Consider the following 21,397-nt stretch of genomic DNA (forward strand, 5'->3'; position numbering starts at 1 on the left):
CAAGCCCAAAACAAAACCCAAGAATCCAAACGTTTATAATCTCTAAATATAAAATACTGAAATTTATCTAATTTGATACAAATGTAAGCAAAACTAATTAGATTAACGGGGAAAATGTCGAAAAATACGCGAACTTTCAAATTTGGGACAAAAAAAATATGAACTTTCGAAATGTCATTTAAATCATAAAGTTTAGTTTGATTTTTGATAAAATGTTTAAGTTTTTGTTGACTTAGCTATTTCGGACATGTCGTTAAATTTCCGTTAACGAAATGTTGACGGAGTTAACTTTCCGTTAGAAATCTCCGTTGAATCAAAACGATATCGTTTTTAAAAAAAAACAAAACGATGTCGTTTCACTAGAAACTAAAACGAATCAACTGTTGAAACGACATCGTTTTGTTGTTTTTAAAACGACTTCGTTTCGATTCAACGAAGATTTCTAACGGAAAGTTAACCCCGTCATCGTCTTGTTAACGAAAATTTAACGACATGCCTAAAATGGCCAGGTCAGCGAAAACTTAACCATTTAATCACAAGTCAAACTAAACTTTATAATTTAAATGACATTTTGAAAGTTCATGCTTTATTTGTCCCAAATTTGAAAGTTCGCGCATTTTCTGACATTTTCCCCTTAGATTAACACCCAAACATATTAGAAAACTAAAATAACTTAAAATTTAAGTAGAAATATAAAAAAAATGAATAAGGAAAAAAAAAATCAATCGAACGTCATTCTTCATATTTTACAATGCTTTAGTGTACTAGGTTATAACCCCCGCATTTTATTAATTGTTTTAATATATTTTTAGGCTTAGTAATCAATTAATTACAATATGTTTCATTTTTTAAAATTATTTTAGCATAAATATTGTTTTATTTATATTTTTAATATCATTTATTTTGGTTAAAAATTTGTTTTAATATAAAAAAGCTTATATTAATGTTTGGTATAAAACATATTACAAATTTTACTCAAGTATATAAAAATTTATTGGAATCTAAAATTGCTAATTACCGAGATGGCTAATCGTGATTTGTCTTTAAATTTTTTTGTGGTCGGTTTCAGAATCTTATAGCTTTGACTTTTATGTAGTATAGAAGCTAGTGGTTTCGACTTAAGCTATGAAATTTTCATAGCTTTTAGAGCATCAAATTTATAAAATCATGGTTTCCAATAACTCCAAATTTATGAAGACTTTAGATTACTATTTATAAAATACATAAACAAATAACATCAAACTTTGATAGATTTTTGAAAAATCTTAAATTGAATAACAATAGAATCTTCATAATATTTTAAATCTACTCCTTCATATTGTCCTCTTATTGAAGATAAAAGATACTCGAAAATAATATCGACAATTACAAAAAAGAAAAAACAGTCACCTGCCATCTTTAATATAATTGTCATCGCAATCCGTTAGATTTAACAAACAAACACGCCAAACTTTGGTTTCTGAAGGAGCTTTGCATCGTCAAATTAATCAAACAATTATAATATATAGAACCCTATATATAATTTTTTTTTCTTTTTTTTTAGGAATTACCTTTTTGCTTCTTTTGTTATTCTTCTTCAATACATAACTCTTTTCACTTTTGTTTTTTGATTTCTTTGTTTTCCACATGCGAACTACTTTTCATGCATATATTTAACATAAAGTAATTAACAATATCCACACAAGGAAACAATTTGAAAGCTAACAAAATTTTAGGATCAATAATACCTTGTAATTGCTATAAAAGTCATAATTGAATGAACATAGACTCGATTAATTAATGTAACCTATAAATACAAATTAAACAGTGTAAAATCAGAAATTTTAAACAATATTTTTTATAGTTCATTGAGAAATAAATATTAAAATATGTAGCACGAGAAAAAAAAAATCAAAACCGCATAATAGTGAATTCTTTTGAAATTGAAATCTAACTGTGTGGTCGAGGTTCAGTATTTATTGTTTAATGTTTAGAGCAAACCATCATAATTATTTTTTGTGATTTTACATTTTTTAATTAGAAATTTTCCACAAAAATATATATGCGCCGCATAATATTATTGAAATCTATACTTTACATTTTTCCTATTTCTATATTTTGTTATTTCAAAAATTCATATGTTTCTTCTTTCCATATATTATTTTTGGTTTCCTTTTTATTAATATTTAAATATAGAAAATATTAGAATTTAAAAATGTTAACTAATATGATGGCTAAAAATGTTAATTAGTGAGATGTCTATTCGCGATTGATGGTTTAAAATCCCACGTGGACTGCTTAAGGAGCTTATAGCCTCGACTTTTATATAGTACTAGGTTATTAACCCCCGCTATGCGGGGGTTTGTTGATTTAATATATTTTTGGTTTTAGTATTCATTTAAGTAGTTATACATTGACAATAGTAATACAAAAATATTATAATATTTCTTATTTATTATTTATTATTTATTATTTTTAACATAGATGTACATTATTTATATTTTTAGTATCATTTACATTATTTAAAATTTTGTCTTAATAAGAAAAAAAAGTTTATAGGATAAAATTTAGTATAAAATATATTACTTATATGATGTGTCATTATCTCTTACTTGTTTTATACTATTAATGATTTTGCTATTAGTAAAAGAATTATAAAAATATTTGACAATGACCACATTCATCCTAAAAAGACCATCAGAGCATCTCTTGTACAAAAATGGTTCATCACAAAAATGGTTCATCCCAAAACAGTAAGATCTAGTATATTTTGCTACATATGAACTAAATGTTGGCATAAAGAGCTCATGTCATAACTGTTTTCTCACTTTTACATGTATACTCGATTTAAGATCCACATGTTTAGAAACTTTTCAAACCAAAATCCTTAATGCTACAAAATTGACTAAGATAAAAAAACAAATCTACTTATATATAACGAAAATGTTAATCAAAAGTATTCATAAAAGGAAGGGTCATGAGCTTTTCACATTTTCCTAAAGATGTTGTGTCAGAACTGTTTTTTCCTCCGATCTGTAGTTCACCATATACAACTCTATCTTTGGTGTGGATCATATGAGCCTTTTACGTTCTTCTTCTTCATTCACATTTTTTTTTCTTAAATGCCTTCCTATCATTCTGCGGTCTCTCTTTTTCTTTACTTCCACGTATCCTTCTTCTTCGCTTTCTCTCTCTCTTTTTCTTCTTCCTTTCACTTCCCTTCTCATTGAGGTTTTTCTTCTTCTTTCCTTTTATCCTTTGATTAGGTGGAAACGTCGACAGAGATGATCAAAATGACGATGGCTTGGGTACACGATGGATATGACACGTTGACATTGGATTCACTTCTCTCTTGAAGCTTTCATGGCTATGGGTTTTCATCACGTATGCAACACATTGTAACGCCCCAACCGTCCCTACCAGTGGGCTCTACGTCGTCTCTCGGGCCCATGGGCCCACCCCTGTCCGACGGCCGGTCCACTACATCCAGGAGGCTTTAAAGACTTGTTTACCGACCTTACAAATCACCACATGATCTTTTTCTGTGTTTTGTCCTCACTCACATAGTTCCGACAATCACTTTCTGGAAGGTCATCCATCCTGAAACTACTCCAGCCCAAGCACGCTTAACTATAGAATTCTCTCAGGACGGTTGGCAGAAAAGACAAGTGCACTTTGATGACATAGGTGGCCAAATCAATTATTTTAAACCTCTCTGCATGCACCACCATATTCCTGAAACCTGGGTGTTACTATTCACCCCCACTAACAGATCGCAACGTCCTCGTTGCGCACTAAGACCGTCACCCCCTACGGTGTGAGCCCTCTTGACTCCACACTCGTCTGGGTTCGGCTCTGATACCACTTGTAACGCCCTGACCGTACCTACCAGTTGGCTCCACGTCCTCTTTCGAGCCCATGGGCCCACCCCTGTCCGACGCCGGTCCGCTACGTCCGGTAGACTTTAAAGACTTGTTTACCGATCCTGCAAATCACCACATGATCTTTCTTTGTGTTTTGTCCTCACTCACACAATTCCGACAATCACTTCCCGGAAGGTCACCCATCTTGAAACTACTCCAGCCTAAGCACGCTTAACTGTGGATTTCTCTTAGGACGGTTGGCCGAAAAGATAAATGCACTTTGGTGACATAGGTTGCCAAATATCGATTTTTTCTTTTGAGTTTTTGGCGGATATCGATTTTTCCTTCTTTTTTTTTTGTTTTTGTTAAATTACCTTGAGAATTTTTGTTAAACATCGACGTGGACCAATAACATCGCGTTTTTAAAATTCCATGTGGACAGCCTCAAAAGTTTTTAAAATCTAGTTCGTCCCATAAAACGCTTTTGGATTTTTCTTTTCATATATGGGGTTTGATCGTACTTATTCTTCCTTGTTTTTCTAAGATTTTCTTTAGGACTTATTCTTTTCTGTTTTTAATGATTTTCTTTAGGACTTATTTTTTTCTGTTTTTAATATTCATCTATGTACAATATACTATATAAGATTAAATAGAGATTCAAAACTATTATGCGACCAATTGCTTTTATTTTAAAAGAACATATTTCTTTTTTTTCTTTAATATTAAATAATTTTTTAGTTTACTATCTGAAAAATATGAATGTCTGAAAAATAAAATAACTTTTTTCATGATTCAATATTAAAAAATTAAGGAATAATTTCCTTATATAATAAATTCATTATTTTGAGTAATTTTTATTATTTTGTTGCACATTTCAAAGTTTTTGGCAGATATTGACTTTTTCTTTTACTTTTATTTTTGTTAAGTTACCTTGAGCGCATATATCGATTTTTACTTTTTTGGTTTTTGTTAAGTTACCTTGAGTTACCTTGTTTTTCTAAGATTTTCTTTAGAACTTATTCTTTTCTGTTTTTAATATTCATCTATGTACAATATACTATATAAGATTAAATAGAGATTCAAAACTATTATGCGACCAATTGCTTTTATTTTAAAAGAACATATTTCTTTTTTTTTTTAATATTAAATAATTTTTTAGTTTACTATCTGAAAAATATGAATGTCTGAAAAATAAAATAACTTTTTTCATGATTCATTATTAAAAAATTAAGGAATAATTTCCTTATATAATAAATTCATTATTTTGAGTAGTTTTATTATTTTGTTGCACATTTCAAAGTTTTTGGCAGATATTGACTTTTTTTTTTTTTTTGTTAAGTTACCTTGAGAGCATATATCGATTTTTACTTTTTTGGTTTTTGTTAAGTTACCTTGAGTGCATATATCGATTTTTAATTTTTTGGTTTTTGTTAAGTTACTTTGATAATTTATGTTAAAAATCGACGTGGACCAATAATATCGCGTTTTTAAAATCCCACGTGGACGGCTTAAGAAGCTTATAGCCTCGACTTTTATATAGTATAGATAGATTAGAAAATTAAAATGACTTTTCCAGCGAAGAAGAGGAACCTTATCTTCTCAATTTATAGAGAGCAGCCACATACGCCAATTGAGGATGTTATATTCTCACAATTGAAAATGTGTAGTGGTTTTAAAGGGAGAAATTAAGGCTAGATTCTCGAATGGATCGAACAAGATCAAGACTATGAATCGAACTGGACTTTGGTTTGTTTGTTTCCATTGAGTCTCCATTTGGTTTGTTTTGCGATTGACTCTTCCGCTACTCCGTTGGCTCTCCCTTTAATAGAATTTTGAAACATTCTAGAATTCTCATTAAACATTTGTGTAGCTGTACAATAGACTTATATAGTAAGCTAAGATATTTATCTATACAAGAAGATATTTATCTATATAGTGAGTCATCAACTCTGTTAAACTCTGTTTATGAAGTATACTTCTTCTGTTAAACTCATCTTCCTTCTTTCTTCTGCAACACGGTATTGTATATACTCTGATAACCTTGGCAAAACTTCTTCTCCGGCGACTCCCCAAAATCCTAATCTATTTTGTTTGCCACCGCCGCTTGAGTCTCTAGGGGTATGTTTTGCGAATGACTATAAATAAGTCTACCACGTATAAAATTATAAGTCATTCGTAAAAAGCTAAATCAATTTCCTGAAACAAATCTGTTATAACTTTAAAAAGCAGTGTTCAAGAAAGCGGCCTAGGCGGCCGCCTAGGCGCTAGGCGTCCCTAGACCGCTTGGATTTTCATAAAATCGGGAGTATTAATCGTTGGGTTGAATTTGGCGGATCCGGCGGTGATTAAGCGGGTATAGGCGGTCTGGGCGGTTTAATTCCGCCTAGGTTTTTTTTTTATAAATTTCAAAATCTCTCAAACGACGTCGTTTAAAAGAAGAGAAAAGGTTTTTTTTTTTTTAATTGAAGCTAAACCCACGTACCACAAGGCCACAACAACACGATTCGTCGTCTCTCTTCTCCGAAATCAACTCTGTTTTCAGCCAATTCTCCCAAGTCTCGACGAAAGAGAAACCTGCGTCATCTAGTTTCATCGTTTCTTTGTTTCTCACAACGTTTGAACAATCTTGTTTATGTCCAATTTAACATGAGGTTGTTGGCCAAACGAAAGAAACAAAAAGAGAAGAAAGTAGACGTACTACTTGGAGATTGTGCTGTTCATGCTCAAGATTGGATCGTTGAAGATGATGATGTGGAAGTAGGAGATACTTGTGAAACTATGAGAGACTCATCTGAAGATGATGATTTGGTTAGAGAGCTTGACGAGTCCGATGATGAGGAGGAAGTTGATGTTGATTTTGAGTCAGATGATGATCATCCTTTGGAGGGAATATGATGAAGAGAAGTGCGACTAGATTTTTATTAGAATTTATTTCTTATTTTAGACTTTTTGCTTCTTTATTTAATTTGAAATTTAGTGTTTGAACTTTGAAGTGAAAACTTTTGATTCATATTTTTTAATTTGACATATTTTAGGTTTTCTATATTTGATTTAGATTTTTTATCGTGTTATATACTTATATATTTATAATTATATATATATATATATATATATACTAGATTTTAACCCGCGGTACACCGCGGGGCTATATTTTCTTAAAAAAATCAAAATGTAATTTGTTTGATAGATTATTTTGATTGTTAATTTTAGGATTTCACCCGTGGAATACGATCTTTTATAAATATCAACCCAAACCCGTCCCATCATATTACCCGTCCCGTGAAATTAAACATTATTTAGTTATTTTTCTTTTTAATAATACTTTTATTTAAAAGCTATATAATTCAAGTCAATTTAAAAATTTCTTTTAAATGGTTCCCATAAGATATATATACATATATATTAAATTTGTATAGAGTTGAAATAATATTAATATTACAAATTTTTTATATAATTTAAATATTATAAATATTTTTAAAAATATGTAATATATATTTTTTGTTATTGAATAAGAGGATATTATTTGTAAGAAATGTAGAAAATAAGAGTTTAATATTTTTATTATGGAGTCGCAAAAAAAATCTTTTATTTCTATACATGTTATTCATTTATTAATAATAAAAGAAAACAAATCCTTTAAATTAGATATTAACTAAAATAAACGCACCATAATTACTTATTAAGTAACAACCAATAAATTTCACCAAAAAATAGGTAACAACCAATAAATTCTAAACGCAGTAATTAAAGAATGAGATATTAAAAAAAAAATATCAAATAAGATATAAGAATCTTAAAATAATTGAACATCTAAATAATTTAATTGTTAGTGTCGATTTTAATGCCTTCATTAATGTGGATTTTTTTTTTTACAGAGAAATATTTCCTAAAGATTATCACATTAATGACTCAGAAAATTAAGGAAGATATGAATTTATGATTCTCGAAATCGTATTGGTAATATTTTTAAGTAATATTTTTCAAATTTAAATAATTAATGCCAATGGCATTCATCCGTAAATAAGGTCCAACTCCAGGATTTATTTGCTAAAAGTCATTCAAAAATGTATATATAGATATATATATATATATAGTGTTTAATGCTAAAACCGCCTAATCCGCTTAAAATCGCCTAGGCCCCGACTAGGCGTTTTAGGCGCTAGGCTGAAGGTCGCCGCCTAGATACCGCCTAGCGCTTTTTTGAACATTGTTAAAAAGTAAGCCGCAACATTTAAGTCTGTCGTAAACTGATTTTAAACCTTCAAAAAGAATCCGTCAATCAAAGTCTGTAACCACTGAAAACAAAATTATATTTTAAAAATCAGCGAACACAAGATAACAATAAAGTTGTCATCATAAGATTCAAAATACAATCTGTCATAACATAAAACTAGTATGTTGTCAATAAATAGGTCATTGGAGCAATTTCTTTTTTTCTTTAACAAATCTTCTATCAAACGCTAGAATTTTTGTAATCCAAAATACATTTGTCATAACATAAAATAAATTATGGCATAAGATAAAACATATATGTTTCCGCTATAGGTCATTCTAGTAAAAAAAAAATCATTAACAAATATGGTATAAAACGCTAGATTTTTGTTAATATTAAATAAATCTATCATAACCTAAAAAAAAATCTGTTATCACTAGACATCATTTTAGTGATCATTTTAAAGCTACGGTTTGCAAAAATAAATTTCAGCCACAAGTTATTGCATGCCAATAGTAACAGAAAAAAATTAAATATGAAGTTGGACAATAACAAATCTTATAGTCGGTTAACGAGTAAGACTAATCTTCGGAAATTATTGTCAATCTCCCTTATCTTATATTTTTTTATTGTATTACACATACACAGTGTATTACATATACATCTGCGTATGTATAATTGTATTCTAATAATTCTATATATATATATATATATATATATACTCTTTTAAATCAATGAAATTCTGATTTTGCTGGGAAAAAAAATCGTATCGATAATTCCAAATCATGTATGTGTTAAGTTAAAAAAATTTTAGCTAATAATTTGAATTTATTCTAAATCAGGAAGCAGAACTAAAATCTAAATTAAATAACATGAACTACAATATTAATATATTGGATAGATACTTACTGCCATTGTTGGTAAAATATACAAACGTGCTTTACCAACCAACCATAAATAAAAATCTTGAATGTGATCTTAAGAAACAGAAAGACAGAGACAAATAATTGTGAAAGATTCAGTTGAGAAAGACGTGGTGGTTTGTCCCTAGAGCGTGTATATAGAGACTAGAGAGTGTGGCAGTTTTGAAAATATTAACTTCCGGAATGATCTTTGAACTTCTGGAATTATTTTCTGGAAATTTTATACCGAAGTTATCTAAAAACATGTTTTCTCGTTTACTTGGATTTTGAAATTCACTCGTGTTAGTTACGGTAATTTTAGATAACTTTTGTAAAAAACTATTTTCTTGGAAGCTTATGTCAAAAGTAGAAGTTGAGAACCATACAAGCTTTATTTATTAGGCTTAGTAGTGTTAAACACAAGCTTGATTTACCAAGTTACACAACACAACACATCACATATTGTACAAAGATATCTCTTATCTAATAAGTCTTGGCCTTTCCTTTCCCTTTCCCTTTTCCTTTTTGTTTACCACCTTTCTTCTTCTTCTTTACACAATCCAAAGAACCATTCTGTTTTTCGTCATCATCAATTGCTTTACAAATAGAAACCTCCTCCTTAGTCTTGCTTCTCTCAACCTTCCTCTTCTCAACAAAGCTTATAACTCCACGAAGAACAACATCAGTATCATCGTCTTGCATCAGCTCTTCCGCTAACTCAGCTGGAGTAACTTCAGTAGAATCGATCAGCGCCTCGATTTCCTCGCATAGAGGATGGTTTATGCCATCTAAACCAAGGTAATTAGAGACCAATGTCCTAAATCCTAAACCTGTACAATAAGACATGTTGATATGCACATCCATTCTTCCAGGACGTAGCAGAGCAGGATCAAGCCGTTCTTTGTGATTCGTCGTGAACACGATGATTCTCTCGTCCCCAAAACTCGACCATAACCCATCAATGAAATTCAGAATCCCTGATAGTGTCACCTGCTCAAGAAAATATCACAGTCAGAACTAAGAACCAATAAATTCTCTCAAAAATCAAAACCAAATCACAAATTCAAAAGATCTCACCTTTCCATTACTATTTTCGTCTTCTTGATTCTCAGCTTCTCTGTCTCTCACCTTAGCATTACAATCAATATCCTCAATAACCAAAATCGAACGATTCGTAGTAGATAACAAAACCCTCTTCAATTCACCATTGTCATAAATACTACTAAGCTCAAGATCAAACACATCAAACTTTAAGTAATTCGCCATCGCAGCAATCAAACTCGATTTACCAGTTCCTGGAGGTCCATACAACAAGTAACCTCGTTTCCAAGCTTTACCAACTCTCTTGTAAAACTCTCTTCTCTTCAAAAACCTCTCCAAATCATCGATTATCTTCTTCTTCGCATTTGGATCCATCGCCAATGTATCGAAGGTCGACGGATGCTCGAGATTGATACATCCCCAATTCCCACCAGCCATTCCATCATCATCATCACTCGCATACACATCTCTGCTATAAAGCTTCACCACTCTCAGATTCCGCTTAATCTCCTCCGATTCCGCTACAACGTGGCTTAGATACGAGTTCATGACTTTGTCTCTAAGCTTCTTCTCGAATGTGAGCTCGTAGTAACGTTTCACTTTATCTCCTTTCTCGTTCTCCGATTGAATGTAACTCCATTTCACCTCGGAATCCTCGTAAGTATCGAAGATCTCTTCGCCTTTTTCGATTGAGATTGTGAAATGTTTCTGTTTAGGGATCTTACCGACTCGCAACCGCTCTGTATCAGGTCCGATCTTGTTCCGGAGATACATCTCCGCCGCGTCGAACACTTGATTCCGGTTCAATCCGAAGTTCTCGTCGATAATCACGGTCAGATTCTTCGATTTCGGAGTGAAAAACCGGTCGAGTAAGCTAGAGAAGTAAGATCGAAGCTTCTCCGGTACGAAATCATGGAGCATCGATCTAAAAAGCATCAAGAATCCAGTTAAAGATGCGTACGCTGAGAACAGCGACGACGGTGAGAAAGAGAAATCCGATGAAGCAAACATTTCGGATGAAGCAAAATTTTTCCGATGACCTAGAGATTTTTATTCCGGTGAGAGATTTGAGAAAAGGTTTAAGAACAGAGGGATGAGTTAAAAATGTGAGAAAGAGAAGATAGCTTTATAGAAAGCACATGGCAAATACTTTTGTCGGTTTCACATTTAAAATAAAGTATGACCAATAGAGAAATACTAGTTAAAGACTTTTTGAGGGAAGCAAAAAAAAGTAAGAGACTTGCAGAGGAAGGAAGCTTGCGTTGCACGGAAATGACTTGACGTTCGTGTACACGTCAGATGTCAATTAGTAAAGCGACACGTGAGAATCAACTTGCTGTTTCTTTTTTATTTGGTCCGATCGATGAAGAACATATTCGGACGAATACGTCAAATAACATGAAGTCAAAAAATTATTTTGCTATTTTTTTTCTTTTTTTTTTCTTAAGAATTGAACTAACGAAAGCTTTGAATTTGCTTGGTAATCTTTGTAAAGAAAACAACTTGGAATATGAATTATTTACTCTATTTTTTTAATTATTTACATTTTTCTTACAATTTATAACTATTTTGTTGTTGTTTATTGTTTTCTTTTTTTACAAAACAGTGTTTTCCAATCAGACTTTTTTTTTTTTTTTTTTGTTAAAGAATTAGAATTTTTTCACGAGTGATTTTTACTGTTTATAGTGTACAAAGATTCGACGATCCAATTTCTCCAATTAAGAAAAAATTGTGAGTTTTCTTAGCAAAAAAAAAATGTGAGTTCCTTAGATATGATTACAAAAGAAAAAGATCAATAAGAAAAAACCATGTTCAGTTTCTTTTTTCTTTTTTATGATCAATAACTTCTATGATTTATGAGAGATTGAGAGTACATTATTAGTAGACATAAAAAAGGTCTATTATTCTAGAATTATTTTGAAAATTTACCTCTCTTAGTGGGCCGGTCGTGTCATTAGTGTGTTGTTCGTTTGGGCCCAAAATAAAACCCAAGAGCCCAAGCATTTTATAGAGTATAGGACTATAGACCATAGAAGTTACACAATCTGATCTTAAGAGATTGAAAGACAAAGATAAACAGAGAGACAGATTGCGATAGGTTAAGTTAAGTTGAGAAAGACGTGGTTTGTCCGGATATTTCAGTAGGCCTAAAGGCAAAAAATAAATAAATGGTTGGACCATGAACATCGTCATGTAAAATGAAAGAGGATCGGTTAATGCATATTATCATTAGACCATTAGCAATTTCAAACAGTGGCCACTAATTTAATATTTATTATCAGCCTTATAGCATGTAAATGTACATGTTATATAGGAAAGGACCGAGTTTGATACCATGTAAAAGTAGATACATCTTCGGAGATTTTTTTTTGTTTATATAAAACATAAAACAGCAAAATAATTGTGTTCCTTTTTCTTGTCTCACTTATGCTTATGCATAAAAACTAATTAATCAACCCTATATATAAACGATACAACATGTATAAACACATAGATACCTAAAAAGAGAGGTAATTACATAAGGCTACAGGCGTGGACGTTGTCGTCGTTGAAAAAGTTGCTCATTTTGTCGTCGCCACGGTTGGTGACGTGGATGTTACCATGACGGTCGCTAAGATTGTAGCCATGGCGATAGTAGTTGTAGCTCTCCCTGAACTCACGGGTGGTATCTTTGAAGTAATGGTCGGAAGAAGTAAAGTAGCGAGGCATGTCCGGGTAGGGCCAGAACTCGGCTCGTTTACCGGCTCTTCTCACCGCCTTGAGAACCTTCTTCCTCTCTACGTACCCAACCACCGTTACTCTCTCCATCTCCAGGTTCACCTCCACCGAGTCCACCCCTTCACCACCACCAACACAACACCCGTTTAGTTACTATTTTGATATATTCACAATATTAATTACTACTCCATCTCTTCTATAGGATGTTCATGTTTTAGCAATTTTTGTTCATATTTTGTTAAGAAAAGTTTAAAATTATTCTTCTATGACCATAATTTATACTCCTTTTGTTTCACAAATAGTCTTAAGTTTTTTTTTTTCATAAAAAATATCGTTTTGTGTTTTCAATACAGAGTTTTAAATCAAATCTCAGTTTATCCCTGTTTTTTTTTAACTTATTAATTAGAGAGAAACGATTTTAGTTATTAATAAAAAAGAAGAAATTTAAATGTTTTTTTTTAATTTGTATGCAAAATGGTACAATGACACTTTTTGTGAAACAGAGAGAGTATTATACAATATCACATAAATTTTAAATATACGTGTATTTAACCAAAACATTTTACAAAGAAAAGAAAAAAAAATACTAATGAATTATGACATTAATTACCTCTCAGCTTGTAAATGGCATGCTTGACCACCCTCTCACATCCACTGCAGCACATCCTTACTTTCAAGTCTATTGTCTGATAATTCGCATCATTCATATATTACAAACTAATTAGTATTAATATGTGATATATGTATGTATAAAGAAAAAGGTAATTAGGAGAACAATTATTTAAACGACCAACTCTCTCTGCTGAATCAGCCAAAGGATATTATAATCATATATAGTAACATCCACTAGTGAGACAAACTTATGACATTCCGCTTCAGTTTTGTCCGATTCCTCTAAACGAATCAATAAAAAATGAAAAGACATTTTTTAACATACAAAAGAAAGAAAAAAATGGACACAATGAGTAGTACTTTAAGATTCTTTTTGCGATCGAGAATCTTATTTGCCAATTTATTTACACAATTAGAGGACATCAGCTAATTAGTTTGAACTTTGATCTCTATGTTTAGTTAAAACAACTTAGTTGATTAGATTAGCTCTAGCTACCATCACCACAAACAACAAATTCATACCTCTCTTTCCCTAAAAGCAAAAAATCATTTGCACTCTTCGTTCAATTAGGCATGTATCAAAATAAGAAACGGTTTGAAAGAATATTGTTACCAAAATTTATTCTATTTAATGAAAAACTAATATCATGATCATAGAGTCAATTTGAGACTAAACTATTTAAATACATGAAAATTATGGTTGATTATAAGAGAAAAGGAAAGAAAATACCTGTAAAGAAAGTGGACGAGACATTGGCTTGGTGTGGTAATAGTTATGGTGGCTCACACTATTGAGCTTTGACTTTTTATGTGGATGGCGAAGGAACAAACAGTATGTGAGAGTAGATAAGAAGGAGCCAAAACTCATTTCTCTGATCTCTGACGCTCTCTCTCTATATTTATACGTATGTACCTACTCACTTTGCTAGATAGAGATTAGGACTCAGCAAACTTAGAGAAGAAGCAACAAATTTATAAACAAGAGAAATGCGCATGAAAGAGGGGTTTTAAACAAAGAATAAGATTAGACAGAACGGAAGATATGCCTTTGGAATCACTTCCCTTTGTAATAAGTTATGATCTCTTCTTTACCCCCCAAAAAAAAAAAAGTTGTGATATTTATTTATGTTCCAAAGTCATTTACATGTAGATATATACATACTAATTTCCGCTCTTAGCGAATTCTGTGGATAACATATAGTAATAATTTTCATCATTAAAGCTTCTTGTAATTATAATTTATTAAAAAGTGTTAGTCTTGAGTTTTGACATAATGCGACGGTATCAAATGTTATAAACGCAATTCTAAAGAAATGTGGCCCTATAGTTTATGCATGATGTATATAATCAAATCAAAAGAATATAAATTGTCCTGGTTTTGTGGCTTAATTGGTCATCACCAATAAAGTGGCCGCAACCGCATTATCCAGTGCACATAATTGCTATAAAGAGAAGATTTTATTAAAGATCCAACGGAAAATATAATAAGTTGATTTAGAATATATATAGTTTTATACCCAGTGGAAGGAGTCTACAAGACTTTTTATATCATGTATCTACTATGTAGTTTAATCAAAGAGTATGTAACATCTAATAGAATCAGAGTAGAACTTACAATACAGTTGAACCAATATCAAGGGTATAGATATATACGAATTTTGTCCCAAAAAAAAAAGATATATACGAATTTAATTTTATCATGAAGAATCTTCATTAGTTTGTTTGATTTTATTTTATGTTGTTTTTGTTTTTCAATCTTTTTTCTGTTATTAAATGTTCATGGATTCGTATTTATTTGTCCATGTCGCTTATATGCATTCAACATCTTGGACTTTACGGCTCATTTTCTAGCAGGAAGTATATAAGATTGATGATGTTTTCTTCTACTCTTTTTCTAGGAGACTACCAAAATTTTGAATTAGCAGTTATATATATAAACCGTGAAATCGAGGGATATGTCTTTAATCAAGTGGTTAAATCCATTTAACTCTATCTTTTCCACCGGAGTTCGAGATTCACTAAGTCGCGTTACTCCGCCTAATAGAGATTAATTATGGATCGGGCTTTTGTCAATAAAAAAAATCATGAATTGAAATCTTAATTTGGAAAAACGTATGCATACAATATTTTTATAATTGAAGAATAAACAATTTTACAGCTCCCATTTAATCTAGACGGACAATACTCCATAGATGCTAAGATGATATTATATTCTTGAAAATCTTTATCGTCGGTAGATATAATCAAAACCATAGATTTAATTTTTTTTTAAGAGCATATTTAGACATGTCACATGTGTCAGAATCATCCGGACTAGAAAAAATATCAGGAGAGAACGCGATATTCCCACGCTTATATCGTAGACATGAAAAGACATATCTATATTGATGGATGATCTTAGAGAATCAATGTTGATAAAGGTGGATGAGTTAGAGGAAATAGAGCATTTGCTGCTCCTGCTTCTGCTTCTGCTGCATGGCCCTGATTAAGAAACCACTCTCTCGTCTCATCTCCATTTCTCTTATTCCTTATTCCTATAAGTTCCCTTATTATTATTATTCAAGAAATTAAATATTCCTCCTGAAACACTTTATTCTTCTTCACCCTTTATTTTATATCGTGTGTGCTTGTAAGTTGGTATCCAACTAAGAAAAAACACTCCAAAGCTTTCTTCCTAACTTAATAAAAATAAGATCATTAATGAGAAACTTAATCCCACTAAGGAAAAGACACTCCAATGTTTTTGGTTGATATATTAATTGACTTACCTCTGAATTTTGCTAGATAATCCTATATATAATAGATGAAAGATTTTCTCTAGGGTTGATATGTCACTAATAAGAAACTTAATCCGGCTAAAGAAAATACATTCTAATTAATCAATGTTATCGGTTATTATTTTATTTCTTTTTTTTAAAGTAAATTTCTATATTACATTAAAGTATAAACATAATTATATAATATGATATTATAATTTATTATATATTTTCATATACTATATATATAGGATTAATTTCAATGAATATTAGTTGAATTTACGGTTCATTTTAAGGCAAAGATGAGATACCAAATGAACATTAATTAGTTTTCTCTCTATTTTTTTTTTAAGAAACAAAAATAAAAATATAATAATAAAAAATTGAGATGAATTGTTTACTCAAAAATTAGAAAGATACATCAAAATGATTAAAATAAAATAAAAATATTAAAATGATTACTTCATCAGGTTAATTCAATAGATGTAAATTGCTATAAATAACAAATTATGGATGTAAATTTACTCGAAAATTATAAAAATAAATCAAAATGATTTTTTAAAAGCAAAAAGATTATTTCATCAAATTGATTCAATCGATGGAAATTGATTTAAACAACAAAAAAATATAGATGCAAAAATCCGTACATACTATATTGGCCTAGTTCACATATAAAGTTCTTAATTATATCAATCATATCAAGAAGATTTTTACAAACAAAACTAATTATTAATGAACACAATTCATAACATATCTATACATATATATATATATATATATATATATATATATATATATATATATATATATATATATATACTTAAAGTATAGATAACATGAGTATTAGATCTTAAATCCCACATCCCACTTTTCTTAAGGTAGTCATGGTATCTAAAGAACTCTGGTTTAGCCGTTGCTTTCTTCTTGCTATGGCGGCGATAACCTTCAAATAAACTAAAGATTGGATGGCTCAAGCTGCTTGTCACCACTGTCTTATTTGGTTTTTGGCGTGGAAGCTTTTCCAAAATCGCAGGAAAGTCTCCACCAAGCCTTATCGATGGAGCATAGTATGGAACGCTCGGTGACCTCCTTAGCTTTGCTCCGAGTAGGCTAAAGGTGGAATCATTGCGTACACGTTCGTATCCACTGCGACGGCTCCTTGTTCTCGTGCTTAGGGTTCTTAGCATTTGCATTTCTGGGTTATTGTTCTTTTTGTTGGTAATCAAAGTTGAAAATTAATTAAGGTTTAAATTTTCTTGGAAGAGAGGAGTTAAGAAGTTACTCAAATATAGGTCTCAAGCCAAAGACTTTCACTTGATGGAAGTAAGAAGTGGACTTCAAACATCCTTTTGGTATGATAAATGGTGCTCTCTAGGTTGTTTATATGAAATTCTTGGGGAGAGAGGTTTCATAGACCTAGGAATTCCATCAAATGCCACTGTTGCGTCAGTCCTTGATTCTCACAGAGGTCGACGTCACAGGCAGGGTATCCTAAACAAGATTGAGCTTGAGATTGAACAAATAAGAGAAAGGGGCCAATGTTTAGAGAAGGACATTGCTTTGTGGAGACGTTCAGACAACAAGTATAAGCCTCGTTTCACAACATCTGAAACATGGCTGCAGATTCGACAAGCTGGGCAAAAAATAAATTGGTATAAGGGTATCTGGTTCTCTAACTCTGTCCCGAAGTACTCGTTTATGCTCTGGCTGGCTGCAAAAAATAGGCTTACCACAGGAGATCGTATGTTATCTTGGAACAGAGGAGTGAATGCGTCATGTAGTTTCTGCCAAACTCCAACAGAGACACTTGAGCATTTATTCTTTGCCTGCACTTATTCCTCTCGGATCTGGGCAGCTTTAACTCGTAAGCTTCTTCACAGTCACTACTCCAATCGGTTTTCAAAGCTTCGGTCTCTTCTCTCCTCTTCAACTATCAAAGGGACGACCGGTTTCATCATGAGGCTTGTCTTCCAAGCAACTATTCATACTATCTGGCTTGAACGGAACCGTCGCAGGCACGGAGATCCTGCAAGCTCGTCGGATCATCTCATCAAGTTTCTGGACCGGTTAGTCCGAAACAAACTTTCCTCCATTCGGCTTCACGACCCACACAAGATGGTCGATGGGCTCCAAATATGGTTTGACTCCCGATGTTGAGTTCTGCATAATATTTCTATTCCTTTCAGCTCTTTCAATATAAGGAAGCATGTAATGTAACAAAGTTTTTTTTGGTTGAATATATTTTTACATTCTTTCAAAAAAAAAAAAAAAAAAAAAAAAAGAGGAGTTAAGAAGGTAATTTATGCTGATGATTCGAAAGATATCGTCAAGAGAAGTGTTGTTGTTTGTGGTTATTGTAAAGAGAGAGTATTCGATTGTCTTAATAGTTTTGTTAACATATTGTGCATTATTTAAGTTAAGTTGCCGATATGGAAAATTCAAACTTGGTTGGTCGTATACTCTTTTCTCATTAGTTTTATATATTCTTTCGTCCCGCTAAAAAAAAAAAAAAAATTAACAAAGACTAGGACTTGCATTTAGTTACATGATAAACGTTGTGTTAACAATAGAATAAGTGAATAACACATGACTGTTGACCAAAAAAAAAAACAAATTCAAAGACTACGTATTACGTTACACAACCTGCATGTTATATTCAATAAACAAAAATATGGCCAAAAAAAAGTACATGGTTGATGTGTTTATATATTAGTATATCACATATAACCAAATGATTGTCACTCAACTCTAAGCAAAACATGAATTTTGACACACAAAATTTGGTTAAAAGAAATATATGTGGACTCTTGCATATCCAAAACAGTCAAATCTTGAGTTTAGTTTCAAATCGTGGAGGTTTCTAAGTACTAGAGAACTTTTTTTTGATCGGGAAAAAAGAGCATGTAAAAACTATAATTTGTAATTACAAACTTAAAAAAAAAAAAAAAAAAGAGGAAGAAGAAATAAGAATTAGTTCACACTATAAGTATAAACTCAGTCATATTATAACCCTTATTTTTTCTCTCGAACATAATATGATGGCACCAAATTGATAGCATTAGATTGCACAATTATTATCATTTACTTTGGGTAGAGATATGCAATTGTAAGCTCTAGATTTTTTTCATTCAATGAATACTCCGTAAAAACAAACTTTCCATACATTATAAACAAATTAGTTATGTAACCAATATTTCGTTTTGAAATTTTAAATTTATAGATCAATTAAAAGTATATTTACAAGGGGAGAAAAATAAAAACTGAAGATAGCTCTTATAGATCGATCAATCATATCACTAAGATTGTCACAAATAATATAATAAATGAACACAAATCATAACATATATACATCTACTTAAAGTAGATGACCGGACTATTAGATCTCAAATCCCACATTCCACTTTCTTTAAGGTATTCATGGTACCTAGAGAACTCTGGTTTAGCCGTCGCTTTCTTCTTGCTACGGCGGCGATAACCATCAAATAAACTGAAGATTGGATGGCTCAATTTGCTTGTCACCACTGTCTTAGTTGGTTTTTGGCGTGGAAGCTTTTCCAAAATCGCAGGAAAGTCTCCACCAAGCCTTATCGATGGAGCATAATACGGAACGCTAGTTGACCTCCTTAGCTTTGCTCCGATTAAGCTAAATGTGGAATTATCGCTTACACGGTCGTATCCGCTACGACGGCTCCTTGTCCTCGTGCTTAGGGTTCTTAGCATTTGCATTTCTGGATTGGTTGAAGATTAGGGTTTAAATTTCTTGGAAGAGAGGAGTTAAGAAGGTAATTAATGGTGATGATGAGAAAGAGATATACGTCAAGAGAAGTATTGTTGTTTGTGGTTATTGTAAAGAGAGAGTATTTGATTGTCTTTATATAGCTTTTTCGATAGAAAGTCTTTACACTACAAGAAATATCTCCATTATTGGCTTGAGAAAAACGCTATTATAAGTAATCAATAGCGTTTTCATAAATGCTATGTTAGGCCCCTGTTATGGTAGAACCCCCACATACAATAGCGTCAGATATGTATGCTATCTTAGAGTATTCTACCATAGCATTATCTAAACGCTTTGTTATCAGGATTTTCTATTTTTAAAAAATTATGTAATTAGTCATTTTCCATGCTATGGTAGGTGTTTATACTATAGCTATGTTAAAAAGCTTTAGTTTTAATTTTTATAGCTCCAGTATATGCTATGATTCAGTATATCATAGCGTTTAATTTAAAGAAAAAATTATGTAATTACTCGTTTTGAAAGGGGTAAACGATCTGTGTCCCCCTCGCAAGTTTCATATAACACCAGAACTACACAGAATTCGAACCTCGATTTCGGTCCACACAAATAGGAAGTTCCAGTCCACTTTCCCCATAATTTGAAAGTTCCAATTTAGTTTCTCCCTAATTTCAAATTTCAAAACCCACAAACACATAATCATGGTTTACAATTGGATTACTGTTGCACATATAACCGTTAACCATATAACAATAAAACTAAACCGGATTAAACCAAAAATCACAATCAAACCGAGAGAAATTCATCACTGTAGGGTTCATCGCTCCGTCTCCGATCAGAATTTCAGGTTTGTCGTCGACCTCCAATTTTGTTTTTCGTTCGTAGTTTCGACTCTCTTAGTTCAGTCCCAAGTTGGAAGTTTACTTTGACTGTTGATCTGTTCTATAAGCTTAGAATCTCTGATTTAGATCGATTGTACTTGTGTTTCCATTCTTGAAGCTAATCTCGTCAAGGATACTAGTAGAAGTATACAACCTTTGAACGACTTTAGGAAGGTGACACACACAAACAAACACATAAAAATTGTAACTTTTCAATTTCAAAATCTGATCTTTTTTTTCGAAATTGATTCTTTGGTGAAGATGGGTTCAAAGATGAAACCAACATTGTTCAACGAGAGAGTAGCAACAACATTAAAGAGTTGGCATCACACATCAATGAAACAGATCAATTATAAAACATGGAAGAACTTCAGAATCAAACCTTTCTCTAGCCGACCAACAACACCAACACATGGTTCTTCTCCGATTCATCTCCTTCACAATGTCCCTCACAAACGAAGCAGAAGCATCGATGATAGCTTCGTGATTCGATGTCTCCGAGAAGAAACTCTGATTTCGATTCATGGGATCATGAATCTCAACACGAAACTGCTGAGACTTCGAATTCAAATCATCGTTAACGATGGAGGAGGAGCAAACTCTGATTACGATTGATTCTGACCCGATTTTTGACACTGAACCGGGTTCAAGCTCTGGATTGAGGTCGGAACAGTATTAATGGTGATTATCATTCTC

General features: G+C 31.8%; 4 protein-coding genes across 4 annotated transcripts; all 4 read right to left on the reverse strand.

Annotated features, from left to right (window-relative positions):
• Nucleotides 1–9,330: 9,330 nt before the first annotated feature.
• On the reverse strand, nucleotides 9,331–11,183 carry LOC110230215 (AAA-ATPase At2g18193). Its single transcript, XM_021032315.1, has 2 exons — nucleotides 10,035–11,183; nucleotides 9,331–9,947 (listed from the first exon to the last, which is right to left on the reverse strand). The coding sequence occupies exons 1-2, from the start codon at nucleotides 11,007–11,009 to the stop codon at nucleotides 9,441–9,443; spliced, it is 1,482 nt and encodes a 493-aa protein (XP_020887974.1). The 5' UTR covers nucleotides 11,010–11,183; the 3' UTR covers nucleotides 9,331–9,440.
• Nucleotides 11,184–12,309: 1,126 nt separating this feature from the next.
• On the reverse strand, nucleotides 12,310–14,449 carry LOC9322224 (heavy metal-associated isoprenylated plant protein 30). The gene is made up of 3 exons (XM_002886112.2): nucleotides 14,059–14,449; nucleotides 13,327–13,402; nucleotides 12,310–12,835 (listed from the first exon to the last, which is right to left on the reverse strand). The coding sequence occupies exons 1-3, from the start codon at nucleotides 14,194–14,196 to the stop codon at nucleotides 12,513–12,515; spliced, it is 537 nt and encodes a 178-aa protein (XP_002886158.1). The 5' UTR covers nucleotides 14,197–14,449; the 3' UTR covers nucleotides 12,310–12,512.
• A 1,276-nt stretch (nucleotides 14,450–15,725) lies between these two features.
• Nucleotides 15,726–17,298, reverse strand: LOC9322225. The gene is made up of 2 exons (XM_021032172.1): nucleotides 16,905–17,298; nucleotides 15,726–15,862 (listed from the first exon to the last, which is right to left on the reverse strand). The coding sequence occupies exons 1-2, from the start codon at nucleotides 17,275–17,277 to the stop codon at nucleotides 15,726–15,728; spliced, it is 510 nt and encodes a 169-aa protein (XP_020887831.1). The 5' UTR covers nucleotides 17,278–17,298.
• Nucleotides 17,299–19,333: 2,035 nt separating this feature from the next.
• LOC9322226 lies at nucleotides 19,334–19,943 on the reverse strand. Its single transcript, XM_002886114.2, has one exon. It carries the CDS (start codon nucleotides 19,808–19,810, stop codon nucleotides 19,436–19,438), a length of 375 nt encoding a protein of 124 aa, XP_002886160.1. The 5' UTR covers nucleotides 19,811–19,943; the 3' UTR covers nucleotides 19,334–19,435.
• Between the last annotated feature and the right edge of the window lie 1,454 nt (nucleotides 19,944–21,397).

This window comes from Arabidopsis lyrata (genome assembly GCF_000004255.2).
Source record: "Arabidopsis lyrata subsp. lyrata unplaced genomic scaffold ARALYscaffold_3, whole genome shotgun sequence".
Taxonomy (NCBI): domain Eukaryota; kingdom Viridiplantae; phylum Streptophyta; class Magnoliopsida; order Brassicales; family Brassicaceae; genus Arabidopsis; species Arabidopsis lyrata.

Excerpts from the sequence above, each read along its gene's own strand:
- LOC110230215 (XM_021032315.1), bottom strand. The coding sequence starts at position 11,009 with ATGTTTGCTTCATCGGATTTCTCTTTCTCACCGTCGTCGCTGTTCTCA. Across the intron at positions 9,948-10,034 it reads ACGAAAATAGTAATGGAAAG|GTGACACTATCAGGGATTCT; the intron begins GTGAGATCTTTT and ends TTTCTTGAGCAG.
- LOC9322224 (XM_002886112.2), bottom strand. The coding sequence starts at position 14,196 with ATGAGTTTTGGCTCCTTCTTATCTACTCTCACATACTGTTTGTTCCTT. Across the intron at positions 13,403-14,058 it reads CTCGTCCACTTTCTTTACAG|ACAATAGACTTGAAAGTAAG; the intron begins GTATTTTCTTTC and ends GCGAATTATCAG. Across the intron at positions 12,836-13,326 it reads TGCCATTTACAAGCTGAGAG|GGGTGGACTCGGTGGAGGTG; the intron begins GTAATTAATGTC and ends GTGGTGGTGAAG.
- LOC9322225 (XM_021032172.1), bottom strand. The coding sequence starts at position 17,277 with ATGCAAATGCTAAGAACCCTAAGCACGAGAACAAGGAGCCGTCGCAGT. Across the intron at positions 15,863-16,904 it reads TCATGTTATCTATACTTTAA|GAATAAGGAATAAGAGAAAT; the intron begins GTATATATATAT and ends GGGAACTTATAG.
- LOC9322226 (XM_002886114.2), bottom strand. The coding sequence starts at position 19,810 with ATGCAAATGCTAAGAACCCTAAGCACGAGGACAAGGAGCCGTCGTAGC.